The sequence below is a fragment of the Zootoca vivipara genome, chromosome 5, assembly GCF_965207765.1.
Source record: "Zootoca vivipara chromosome 5, rZooViv2.hap1.1, whole genome shotgun sequence".
NCBI lineage: Eukaryota > Metazoa > Chordata > Lepidosauria > Squamata > Lacertidae > Zootoca > Zootoca vivipara.
Genome location: NC_142588.1, coordinates 7,813,575 through 7,826,652, shown reverse-complemented (window position 1 = coordinate 7,826,652; position 13,078 = coordinate 7,813,575). Strand labels below are relative to the sequence as shown.

Genomic DNA, 13,078 nt, shown 5'->3' with positions numbered 1-13,078 from the left:
ATGCCAAACCTAATTCCCATTTTTTAAAATGTCCATTTGGATATGGGCAGTATATCTCACTTTTAGCCACAACGGCTGATCATCTTATCACAGGGATAAATTTAAGTTAGATGTTACAATCCTACTGAAGAACCACCCAGCTCTGCCGGTTACTTTAATTCTATGATGCAGCCAATTTTGACAGGTGACCGATTGTGAAGTAAGCAAGCCGAACTAATTGTTGCCCTGATATTTCCAAATCCTATTTGGCCCAAGTTCCAAGATTAATGGCCATATATAATGTAGCATGATTAGTAACCGTGCTTATGAAGCGTTGTAGGATTTGAAATTTAAATGACCTGAAATTTGAAGTTAGTCAAGCTTCATACTTCCATTCTGCCAAACACTTATCCACAAAGTAAGTTTTATTTTCTTTAGCAAACAAATTAAATACTCCCACTCAGCTCAGTCAGCTGAACTCTATTAAATATTCTGGATAGATCTGGTTGGCATCAAAGATGACAAAAATCCTTGGGTTCCAGGTGCTGTCTACACAGCTGTCATATAAATTCACAAAGCTCCCATCTTTTGAAGGTGGTCTCACATATTTGGAGTCCCCGTTAACATAGTCGCCCGTCAATACACGAGCAAGAAACATCACTTTATGCTTCCAAAACATCTGAAGTTGCAGGTCAACTCCATGAATCTGTAATGTGCTGCCATGCTTCAAGTCATCTTTGCAGAAGCGGCTGGAATATGAAGCATCCCTTGCAAAATACGTCCCTACAGAAAAAGAAAAGTGCTTGAGCTTAGTCTAGAAATACAGTCATCCTACTTACCGAAGCCTGAGGCTGGAACCACACATGATCGAAGACATGGGATTGCTGCCAAAAATGGCAACCATGTCAAATCCCGCCTTCTAAAGCCTAAAACAGAGGTCAGCAAACTTTTTCAGCAGGGGGCCGGTCCACTGTCCCTCAGACCTTGTGGGGGGCCAGACTATATTTTTTTTGGGGGGGGGGGTGATGCAAGAGCACCATGAGCCCCGATGGCTGCTTACCTGTGTCTTGTGAGTAGCAGGGGCTGGCGGAAGCGGCGGGACGATGAGTGGCGCGTGAAAGGGCTCCGGAGAGGGGCTGCTTAAAATGGCAGTCGCTGAAGCGCTGCTGCTGCTGCTGGCACCAACAAAGCCCAGCCCCCTTCCTCCTCTAGGCAGGGCAGGGAGAAACCAGGGGGAGGGAGGGAGGAGGCGCCGGCGCCGTGTAAGGGAGGGGGAAAGAATGCCCGCGCTGGCGATCCACGCGGCGATTCCTGGACTGTCCATGGGCCGAATCTAGAAGGCAATTGGGGCTGATCCGGCCCACGGGCCTTAGTTTGCCTACCAATGGCCCAAAACATGTATAAGTGGAAACACATGATAAAATATAATTTTAACTTCCTGACCCGCGCCATTGGATAGCAGCCGGAGGTGGAAGCAGTATATGCACCACCTGCGCTGCGATTGGTTGCTGGGACTATGTGGAAAGATTCCAGAGAAATCCAGATCATGGAGTGCCAATTCCAGTCCTTGCTTACTTTTCCTTGGAACATCACTCACTCGAGGACTAGTGGTGATTTGCCTTGGATTTCTGGGATTAGCTCTAATTTATGGCTCTCAATTCTGACCCTTAGCAAGATTTTTTTTTTTTAAGATTAATTAAGGGATGCTCACAAGGGCAGCAATGAAACTACTTCGTAGTAAAACATTTAACTAGGATAAAGCTGCAAGAACATAATGTGTATGCAAACCCATAAAAGACAGCTCATGCAGCCCCTTGCCTTTTCCATATACGGCAGCATGCATGCCGTTGATTCTCCAGTCAAAGTTATGAATGCAGATGGCTTCCACGAATTCACTGTTGGTGCCATGAAACAACATATGTTCATTAATGATGGGGACACCTCTTTTCTTCTTTAGCTGAGCTTTTTTCCTGTCAAAAGGACAAAATAACAAACAATTTGTAATGGAAATACATTACTAGAAAAAAAATGTGGGCAAAGCAAAAGCCAAAGTCGGAAAGCCATTGACGTAGAATCTTCCAGTGGGAGTGTTTCTGTACTCTAGTGCAAGCACGACAAACCTATTACATCTTTGGCTTTTGCCATCATCTCACAGTTGAAGAGGTAGCAAATTTCTTTTAAAAAAACCCAGAATAAACTGTACCCCTTCAGACTGCAGGTAGGAGATTGCACTTCTGAATGCAGGGAGAGGCCTGGACCAGATCACTGATAAACTTGTCTTCTACCTGTAGAAATGTTTTGTGACTTTTTCAGTTGTACACAAGGTAACATTTCAAAAATAATATTCTCCATACACCAGCTGTATGAACTAAGACAGCCCTTTCTACCACACAAAAACACACATTAGAAATTTGATATTTTATAAATCAGAGCCCTAAATAATTTTTTAAAAAACAGCACTGGGATATCACTATAATTCATCATGCAAAAACCATAACGGATCTACTGCTAGCAAATATTGTTGGTGCTAACCTATAGTTTTAGCACAACCATTGGAGACCGATGAATTCCCTGTTGTGGGGTTCTTGGATGAGAAATCATTATGCAAAACTAATAGCAGATTTTTGCTTAATGTATTTCTGTAAGTATCTGCATACAGCTAGGGAACTAATTATAAAAAAGCTGATTAAAAAGGCCCCCAAACGACAATTTCTAAAACATTTTACAGGCATGTACTTGGGCTTGTAAGCACACACTTGCCCAGCTGCCTGTGGTAAGAAATGTTTCTAGATAACCAGACAGGGAGGCTTCAAAAAAGTTGTTGTTTTCCTCTGGCAGGTAGGCTACTTAAGTTATGCAGGTCTAATTGAAAGGATGAGTAAATCATGCTGGTTTCGACAAGGTTTCTGCTGCCAGAGCACTTTATGGATTAGCACATTAATGACATGGATATATTTTGGCATGGAAATGCAAAACAGATCGTGTTTTTGTACAGTAAACTGCCCTCTGATCCTCAGATGAAGAGCGGTAAAGAATTTTTACAACAACAACTTGTAGAGTCAACTAACTGTCAGGACCACAATAACAATGTTTTATTTTAATTAAAACATTACCAGGGTGAGCTAGTGGAGACATGGGTTGACACTGGCCATTTATGTAGTTCGGGGCTCAGTGTACAATGTATTACAAAAGAAAAGAATGCAAGACATGCACTGCAAGGCAGATAAAGACAGGTCTGATTAAGAATGAACGAAAGGAAACATGAATTTTAAGCTCGAAATTAAATCAATGTAAATACTGAAATGATCTGCCTTTAAAAGAGATACAACTTAGCTCAAAAACCACTTTAAAAATAGTCTCACCTGCAAAAGAATTCCCACAAGTCTAGATTCTGAATTCTCTGAATTCTTCTAATCCGATTACTATCCATTGTTTTTCCAAACTGACTAGCAACATCCTTATATTCATTTGTCAGCTTATGCAAAGTAATTAGCTGAAGGAGAGAGAAACACAGAACTTTACCCAGATGCATTAAGTCCTTTGCTTCTAACCTTTTCAAAATATCGTACTAAGGTCTTACCTGGTATGGCTCTTCTGAATTTACATTCTCCCAGTGTGAAGGCATGGGGATAGACTGATTTTCACAGATGAAACTTTAAACACAAAAGGAGTAGTCAGTACACTGTCACATCCCCCACTCAAGAGAGAAATACTACACAAAATGCAAAATGTACATTTACAAAAATGTAAAGGATTGGAAAGAGTTTTACTTTCCTCTTTGGTTTTTGTTTTTGAACATTAAGAGCGGAATAAAAAGAAATTAATCAGTCAATCAGGTGCTTTAATGATTTGCTGAATTAGAACCTTAAGTTTAAGGTTTTACATGTGCCTATTTAGTTATGTTTCCTCCAATTTTCCTACAAGGGCAGTGGTTACTTAACTTATTCCCACTTCTTTCTCCTAGGGAGAACCCAGAACACTAAGAGAATGTAAGAGGTCACTTGAAGAGGAAATGATCTTAGATTATTTTTAAAAATCAGTTCTGGAAAGGTTAGGAACACAGAAAGCTTCCTTAAACCTAGTGATACCACCGGCCCATTTAGTTCAGTGCTGTTGATGTTGACTGCCAGTGGTTCTCCAGGATTTCAGGCTTTGGTCATGGCACCTTTTGCATGCAAAGCAGAGACCTATGGCCAGAAACCAGAGACTTGTAGCTCTTTCCCTTGAAGTAATTAAGTGTGATTCACCTACCCATTCCTTTTTCCTTATTGAATATCTTACTTGTTTAGGTGATCAAGAAGTTAATCAAAGGAGGAAGAGAGATGAAAACAAGGAAAGAAATAATGTGCTTTGCACAGCTTCCATTCAATGGGGCTTGAACAAAATAACTTTTGCTCAGCGGACTGCAAGAGAGCTCATTCAAAATTGAATGTTTTCAGGGATGCAAAGTTAAAAAGAAAAAAAGAGAGAGAAATGAAGTAAATTGCTTCTTCTCTTGTTAATAGCAAATATAGGGCTGGTGTATAAATTGCATCAGATATTGCAAAATGGCTATGATAATTTGTTTCCACAATGTCTGACGTGCACCAAGTGATGAACTGTGGATATAGTTTCATCTGTCTTTTGCATTTTAATATACTCAAGGTGGGGGGGGGGACGACTATCAACATTAACCTAAAACAGGCTTCCTGAACCTCGGCCCTCCAGATGTTTTGAGACTACCATTCCCACCATCCCTGACCACTGATCCTGCTAGCTAGGGATCATGGGAATTGTAGCCCAAAAAATATCTGGAGGGCTGAGGTTGAGGAAGCCTGACCTAAAAGGACACTAAAACATTTAAAGAAAAAAAATAACTATGTCACAAGGAAAATGTGAGTGACTGTTACCTGAAGGCAGTGATAGAAAATGGAGCTCTTTTTATGGGACGTTCTTTTCCAGTTGTTTGGTTAGTTTGTTTCATCCCTGTGTAAAAAAACCAGAGTTAGCCAAAATCTAAATCAGTCTACCACACGCAGGTGCCCTCCAGATCAGGAGTAATGAGATAAAAAAATTCCTTCAGTAGCACCTTAAAGACCAACTAAGTTTTTATTTTGGTATGAGCTTTCGTGTGCATGCACACTTCTTCAGATACAGTGAAATGGAAGTTTCCAGGCACTTATGTAGAGAAGGGGTGGGGAGGGGTGGGGATGGGGATGGGGAGGGGGGATCACTCAGAAGGGTCGTGGAAATGGGTGATTGACTGACTGATAGCTGTTGATGACCGCAAACGACTGCAAATGGTTTTGCATGAAAAAGCAAGGGTTGAGATGGCTGAAGATCGCTTATCATGTATAATGTGATAAGAACCCGATATCTCTGTTCAAACCAGGTCCCTCCATGGTTTTGAGCTTGGTGATAAGTTGCAATTCAGCAACTTCTCTTTCCAGTCTATTTCTGAAATTCTTTTGTAGTAAGACAGCTACTTTGAGATCTTGTATAGAATGTCCTGGGAGATTGAAGTGTTCTCCTACTGGTTTTTCTGTCTTCTGGTTCCTGATGTCAGATTTATGTCCATTTATCCTTTGGCGTAGGGTTTGGCCTGTTTGTCCAATATAGAGAGCTGAAGGGCACTGTTGGCATTTGATGGCATACACAATGTTAGAGGATGAGCAATTAAATAGTCCTGAGATGGTATGTTGGATGTTGTTGGGGCCAGTAATGGTGTTGTCTGGGTGTATGTGGCAGCAAAGTTGGCATCTGGGTTTATTGCAGGCTCTGGTACCAGTGTCCATGTTAAGTCTGGTGGTTGTATTATTGTGGGTGAGGAGTTGTTTAAGATTGGGTGGCTGTCTGTAGGCAATGAAAGGTCTTCCTCCCAGAGCTTGAGAAAGGGAGCGGTCATTGTCCAGGAGAGGCTGTAGATCTCTGATGATGCGTTGTACTGTTTTAGCTTGGGAGCTGTATGTGATGACTAGTGGTGTTCTGTTATTTTTTTAAACCAGAACCAGAAGACAGAAAAACCAGTAGGAGAACACTTCAATCTCCCAGGACATTCTATACAAGATCTCAAAGTAGCTGTCTTACTACAAAAGAATTTCAGAAATAGACTGGAAAGAGAAGTTGCTGAATTGCAACTTATCACCAAGCTCAAAACCATGGAGGGACCTGGTTTGAACAGAGATATCGGGTTCTTATCACATTATACATGATAAGCGATCTTCAGCCATCTCAACCCTTGCTTTTTCATGCAAAACCATTTGCAGTCGTTTGCGGTCATCAACAGCTATCAGTCAGTCAATCACCCATTTCCACCACCCTTCTGAGTGATCCCCCCTCCCCATCCCCATCCCCACCCCTCCCCACCCCTTCTCTACATAAGTGCCTGGAAACTTCCATTTCACTGTATCTGAAGAAGTGTGCATGCACACGAAAGCTCATACCAAAATAAAAACTTAGTTGGTCTTTAAGGTGCTACTGAAGGAATTTTTTTATTTTACTTCGATCCAGACCAACACGGCTACCTACCTGCAACCAGGAGTAATGAGAGTTTTAGTCCAAATCTTTGGAGAGCACCAGGTTGGGAAAAGCTGGTCTAGAAAATGGACAGACAGAATTTTGCCAAGCACTTTTTTCAGTGTTCTTTCATGGAAATTAACAGCACATAAAAGTGCACCACTTAAGGATTTAGATTTGGTGGACAGAGTGCCTGAAGAACTATGGATGGAGGCTCGTAACATTATACAGGAGGCAGCAACGAAAACCATCCCAAGGAAAAGGAAATGCAAGAAAGCAAAATGGCTGTCCAACGAGGCCTTACAAATAGCGGAGGAGAGGAGGCAAGCAAAATGCAAGGGAGATAGGGAAAGATACAGGAAACTGAATGCAGATTTCCAAAAAACAGCAAGGAGAGACAAGAGGGTCTTCTTAAATGAGCAATGCAAAGAAATAGAGGAAAACAATAGAATGGGGGAAACCAGAGATCTGTTCAAGAAAATTGGAGATATGAAAGGAACATTTCGTACAAAGATTACCATAATAAAGGACAAAAGTGGTAAGGACCTAACAGAAGCAGAAGACATCAAGAAGAGGTGGCAAGAATACACAGAGGAATTATACCAGAAAGATATGGAGGTCTCGTACACCCCAGGTAGTGTGGTTGCTGACCTTGAGCCAGACATCTTGGAGAGTGAAGTCAAATGGGCCTTAGAAAGCACTGCTAATAACAAGGCCAGTGGAAGTGATGATATTCCAGCTGAACTGTTTAAAATGTTAAAAGATGATGCTGTTAAGGTGCTACACCCAATATGCCAGCAAGTTTGGAAAACTCAGCAATGGCCAGAGGATTGGAGAAGATCAGTCTACATCCCAATTCCAAAGAAGGGCAGTGCCAAAGAATGCTGCAACTACCGCACAATTGCGCTCATTTCACACGCTAGCAAGGTTATGCTTAAAATTCTACAAGGCAGGCTTAGGCAGTATGTGGACCGAGAACTCCCAGAAGTGCAAGCTGGATTTCGAAAGGGCAGAGGAACCAGAGACCAAATAGCAAACATGCGCTGGATTATGGAGAAAGCTAGAGAGTTCCAGAAAAACGTCTACTTCTGCTTTTTTAACTATGCAAAAGCCTTTGACTGTGTCGACCACAGCAAACTATGGCAAGTTCTTAAAGAAATGGGAGTGCCTGATCACCTCATCTGTCTACTGAGAAATCTCTATGTGGGACAAGAAGCTACAGTTAGAACTGGATATGGAACAACTGATTGGTTCAAAATTGGGAAAGGAGTACGACAAGGTTGTATATTGTCTCCCTGCTTATTTAACTTATATGCAGAATTCATCATGCGAAAGGCTGGACTAGATGAATCCCAAGCCGGAATTAAGATTGCTGGAAGAAATATCAACAACCTCAGATATGCAGATGACACAACCTTGATGGCAGAAAGCAAGGAGGAATTAAAGAACCTTTTAATGAGGGTGAAAGAGGAGAGCGCAAAATATGGTCTGAAGCTCAACATCAAAAAAACCAAGATCATGGCCACTGGTGCCATCACCTCCTGGCAAATAGAAGGGGAAGAAATGGAGGCAGTGAGAGATTTTACTTTCTTGGGCTCCTTGATCACTGCAGATGGTGACAGCAGTCACGAAATTAAAAGACGCCTGCTTCTTGGGAGAAAAGCAATGACAAACCTAGACAGCATCTTAAAAAGCAGAGACATCACCTTGCCGACAAAGGTCCGTATAGTTAAAGCTATGGTTTTCCCAGTAGTGATGTATGGAAGTGAGAGCTGGACCATAAAGAAGGCTGATCGCCGAAGAATTGATGCTTTTGAATTATGGTGCTGGAGGAGACTCTTGAGAGTCCCATGGACTGCAAGAAGATCAAACCTATCAATTCTTAAGGAAATCAGCCCTGAGTGCACCCTGGAAGGACAGATCGTGAAGCTGAGGCTCCAATACTTTGGCCACCTCATGAGAAGAGAAGAATCCTTGGAAAAGACCCTGATGTTGGGAAAGATTGAGGGCACTAGGAGAAGGGGACGACAGAGGACGAGATGGTTGGACAGTGTTCTCGAAGCTACGAACATGAGTTTGACCAAACTGCGGGAGGCAGTGCAAGACAGGAGTGCCTGGCGTGCTATGGTCCATGGGGTCACGAAGAGTCGGACACGACTAAACGACTAAACAACAACAAAAGTGCACCAATGATCAGCTCACAAGCCAATCAAAATTTATTGTAGGTTAATTTATTTGATCTGTTCAAATGTAGCTCTTGCCCTTTCTTACAAGCTTTACGAAAACACACACTGCGGGGGGGGGGGTACTTTCCATTTCGTTAGTATCCTGCTCTCACTCCTGATTTGCACTACATTTGTACTGAGTTACTGCATTCTATCCTGTATTGTCTTCAAGACCTCTAGGCAGCACACATAGGGCAGCTCACAGAATAAGCCATACCAAATGCTAAGGTACTGTGAACTGAATAAGGGTGTAAGAATAAGTTAAACTTGTGTTTTAAAATGTCGTAAACCACTCATAATATGATAAAAATCAATCAAGTAAGTCTCCCAGGCAGTAACCCACCCAAATGTGCTTATCTTCAACATAGTCACTGCATCATATGCCTTACTACAAGTAAAAGTTCTCTGTCAATTATTCACCCATGCAAACAGAAAACTTCCCAATTACAACATAGGATATTTCCCCTGGCTTATAAACGTCTTACACCTTCTCAGTAAATAGGTATACATACCTGAAAAGTCCAGCACGTAGTCGAATTTTGCAGTTGTAAAAGAAATGGAGCCTTGTGGATTAATTTTGAACATCCCTTCAATGTCTTCACTGCTAAGTGAACACTGGCTAGTAGAATCAGTCTTCAAAACAAATGGAAAGCACATTTTTAAAGGTTATAAATAAGTGACCCTATAATTGCAGTATTAGCACATAAACAGCATTTTAGAGTGCATTTTAGAAGAATTTAGGATAATAGATGCAGAGGTACCTCGGTAGTTTTAATACTTTCAGCTACAAGACTTTGTAAATGTTGGAAGTACAGAATAACTGCCAAAGTTCTCATTTAAATTTTAGAACATTCTTACACCTAATAAACCCAGCAGACTTAATTCTGCAAAAGCTGTAGGCTGGGGTATCCTTCAACCTTTATTATTAATTGGAACAATGTCCTTGTTTTGAACTGCAATACTACACACAACTGGATGTGAGTAAGCACCATTGAAGTCAAAGGAATTGATTTATCCACTATCACAAAATCAGTTATTGCAAATAACTGGCATTCTGCAAAATTTCCTACAACAAAAAAATTGATAAGCAAAGGTTGCTAAGAATTGGCAGTCAGTTATCTGATTTTTGTAAACCAAAATATGATAATTGCAATTATCTACATAAATGACTACCTCAAACATATGCCATTTGCCACATTCAGCCAAGTAAAACCAACCCCACTGGGTGTCCGACGTGTCCATTTCTTCGAGGTGGTCTGTCATATTAATAGAGGTGTCACCTGCTCCCTGACCCTGAGACATATCTTGAAACGGTCCAGACATTTCCTGAAAGAGTCAGAGCAGTCCCACGAGTGAAATTCTGGCTGCAAAAAGCTTTCACTGGCTTGCAATTCTTAAGCGAGAGAGAGGGGGAAGTTTAAAAGAGATGCAGAGTTCTTACAGATCCTCATACAGGACTCGAATCGCCGGGGAAAGCCCTTTAATGACACTCCCGGTGGTGTCCTGTCAACCTCTGCCTCCTACTCCTCCAACACCTTGTTCTGCTACCTCTCCTGCAAACATCCACGGGGGCGGGGGGGGGGCCGCAACCTGGGAGGAACAAGCTGTCCCCAAGTCAACCGGATAGGTGGCGTGGTCCCTTTGCTTCCGCCCCCCAAATAAAATATTTGAAGGGGCCGGATCCCCCCCCCAAAGTTGAGGAGCATTGCCATTCAAAAGGCGTGCGTGTGTCCCGTCTTGTGATCGACCATGCTTACCTGCCTCGTCAATACTTCATATTGAAGTTTCCCCCCCTGCTCGGAAGCCTCTTCTTCGGTACTGAACACCGAGACCCCGGGGAGGGTTCCGCTGTACGGAGGAGCCCAGCTGCGGAAGCGCAGCCAGCCTCTAGAGCGCTATCCGGGGGCGCCTCGCCGGCTTCGTCCTGCGCCCCGCTGCTCTCGCCTTTTCAGCGGCGGCGCCGCCCCAGAGCATGTACAGAGTGCGGGTATCTCCCTTGCCCAGGGAGCCGGGCACTGAGGGGGCGGCGGGCTCCCTCTGCTTGAAAGCGGGGCCGGGGAAAGCGCCTTGAGGAAAGAGGCCGCGGCGGGCGGGGAGAATAGGAATCCGACCGGCTTCTCCTCACGCCGAACCGGCAGTACCGACTGCCGCGCGGGGAAACGAAACCGTTTGTTTACATGGAACGAAGAAGAGCCACCTGGCGGCCGCCGCCGCTCCTCCTTCGCCCCCTCAGGCGGAGCTTCCCTTCTCCAGGGAGGGGGCGGGGCTCGCCGCGCCTGACGGACGTCGAACGCCACCACGCACGCCCTGCCCCCTACCCGCCGCTTCCGCCCTTCTCGTACTCGCCCCTTCCGTCGCCTCTCACCTGTCCGCGAACCCACAACACCGAGCAATTGTAGACTGGCTCTTGTGCGAGGAAAAGCGAGCTCGCTTTCGCGCTTTTTCGGGCGCTTCGGAGCCGACGCCGACGCCGCCAGTTGCTTTTCCTGCTGTCCCTTCGAAGGGCACCGCCTAGGGTCCAGCCAGGCGGCAGGACCGTTCCCCGCGCCAGTCACGATTGCGGAGCAGCGCGTGAAGATGCCGCGTTGGGAATGAATGAATCTTTATTTGCGTCAGCCATCATAGCAATAAAACAACAAAAAGTTGTACAAAGAATAGAAATAAAAGGTCAATTATATAAAATACATTTTAGGGTTTTGAATCAATAGTCAAATAGAGGATCCTATGCAACTTTTGCTGTCACCTGCTCATCTTGATCTGCCAAGAGAAAGGACATAACCTATCTGCATAACCTAGGAATTCTAAAATATAGACGCGCTTTCACTCCAGATTTGCCGCGTTGTGCTTTTATGCGTTTCTCTCTCTCCCCCGGCAGCATTTGGTCGGTCGTTTGCCGCGCAAAGCGGTCCCGGCGGCGGCGGCTGCCAGTCAGTGGAGAAGGACAGACTTGGTACCAGGGAAAGGCTGCGATCCCGAGAATGCGCACCTACCGGTAGCGTTCTTGCTACAGCCTGCAGGCACAGGGGAGTGGAAAGCACTTTCTCGGGGTCGCCACTCCGCCGCACCATGTTCAACAAGTCTGTGAATGAAAACAGGCGAAATAGAAAGCGGTATATCAGCCCTTAAGCTCCTTTCAAAAGGCTGCTAAAAAGGTCGCCACCACGGGGGGTGGGGCGGGCCGACTGTAGAAACAGAAACGGAAGGTGTCGCACGCTAATGTGAAAACGCAGGCAGACAACGTGGGCAGGTGCTACCACATTAGCTGCAGTTATCCCGCAAAAGTGTATGCAGTGGCAAACCCCTAGGTACGAAAGTGCGCCGTGCAAAACAACCAAATACCCCTGTGCATTTCAAAGTCGAGGGGTTCGTGCACAGCTCTATACCCCTCATTCTCTTCTGAGGTCACTTTTGTGTCTCTCCCTCCACCTGCTTTCAGTACGTGTGCATGCGCTGCAGGGAAAGAAACAGGAAGCTATACTATACGGTTGTTGGGATTGATTTGGGTTGCTCGTTTATCAGTTATTTCCAGCTATAACCCGGGGCAAATGTCTTCTAGAATGTCCCACAGATTATACAGTATATGTATTTCCTTAATTCCTGGCTGGTTGGCAGCCAGGGCTCCTTTCCAACTCTACAATTCTATGATTCCGAGTAGGCGTGCATAGTGTTTCATTTGTATGGCTTCTACTAGCTTCCTACAACGGAACTCTAGCGACAGAAGTGAAACTCATTTTTTAAAATCGCCAAATAGTCGTAGGAGCAATACCGCACCCATTCACTCTATGTCTAGAAGCCGGGAAGAAAATGCTTATGAATTTGCTCATCTCCCTGTCTTGCTATCCTTACTGGGTCAAATACCACGCACCAAAACTAGAGACGCATAAATAGATAGCAAAGGCAAAACGAGGGCACCCTACAGTCAGCTCCCCAAAATAGCTCTCTCCTATGGCTTTCGGCCAGCCGTTTCCATACAAACCTACCTGTCAGGGTTGTTGAACAGATTTCTAACGGCATGCTTTTAAGAAAAGCTTACTTTATTATTTTTTTAAAAGCCATCTGTCAGTGAGGGCCCTGAATAGCGCCAAAGGGAACTCCCGCCCGCTTCTCTTTCATCCGGAGTGGGACGACGAGGCTCGTGGAAAACAAAAGCGGGGATTTTGTTCACCGATTGAGGGCGAGGCTTGAGGAAGCGCAAGACTTTATTCAGCCAAAATCAGAACTTTTACTTGACTCCCCAGCTGTTTTTTGAGACTACAACTCCCATCATCCCTAGCTAGCAGGACCAGTGGTCAGGGATGATGGGAATTGTAGTCTCAAAAAACATCCGGAGGGCCGAGTTTGAGGAAGCCTGTCAAGTACAATACCATTAACTCTTTCCC

At 44.3% G+C, this 13,078-nt stretch overlaps 1 protein-coding gene across 5 annotated transcripts; it reads right to left on the bottom strand.

The window, feature by feature from the left end:
• Nucleotides 1-386: 386 nt before the first annotated feature.
• PARP11 (poly(ADP-ribose) polymerase family member 11) lies at nt 387-12,869 on the bottom strand. Of its 5 annotated transcripts, XM_088669991.1 has the most exons (9): nt 12,680-12,869; nt 11,065-11,300; nt 9,873-10,025; nt 9,212-9,332; nt 4,869-4,944; nt 3,560-3,632; nt 3,342-3,472; nt 1,798-1,949; nt 387-762 (listed from the first exon to the last, which is right to left on the bottom strand). In XM_088669991.1, exons 3-9 carry the CDS (start codon nt 10,020-10,022, stop codon nt 449-451), a joined length of 1,017 nt encoding a protein of 338 aa, XP_088526117.1. In that variant the 5' UTR covers nt 10,023-10,025; nt 11,065-11,300; nt 12,680-12,869; the 3' UTR covers nt 387-448. The 5 variants fall into 5 exon arrangements, with proteins under 5 accessions (XP_088526117.1, XP_088526119.1, XP_034994108.1 ...); XM_088669993.1 differs by lacking the exon at nt 12,680-12,869 and having other exon boundaries at nt 9,917-10,025; XM_035138217.3 differs by lacking the exons at nt 11,065-11,300; nt 12,680-12,869 and adding an exon at nt 10,457-10,850.
• Between the last annotated feature and the right edge of the window lie 209 nt (nt 12,870-13,078).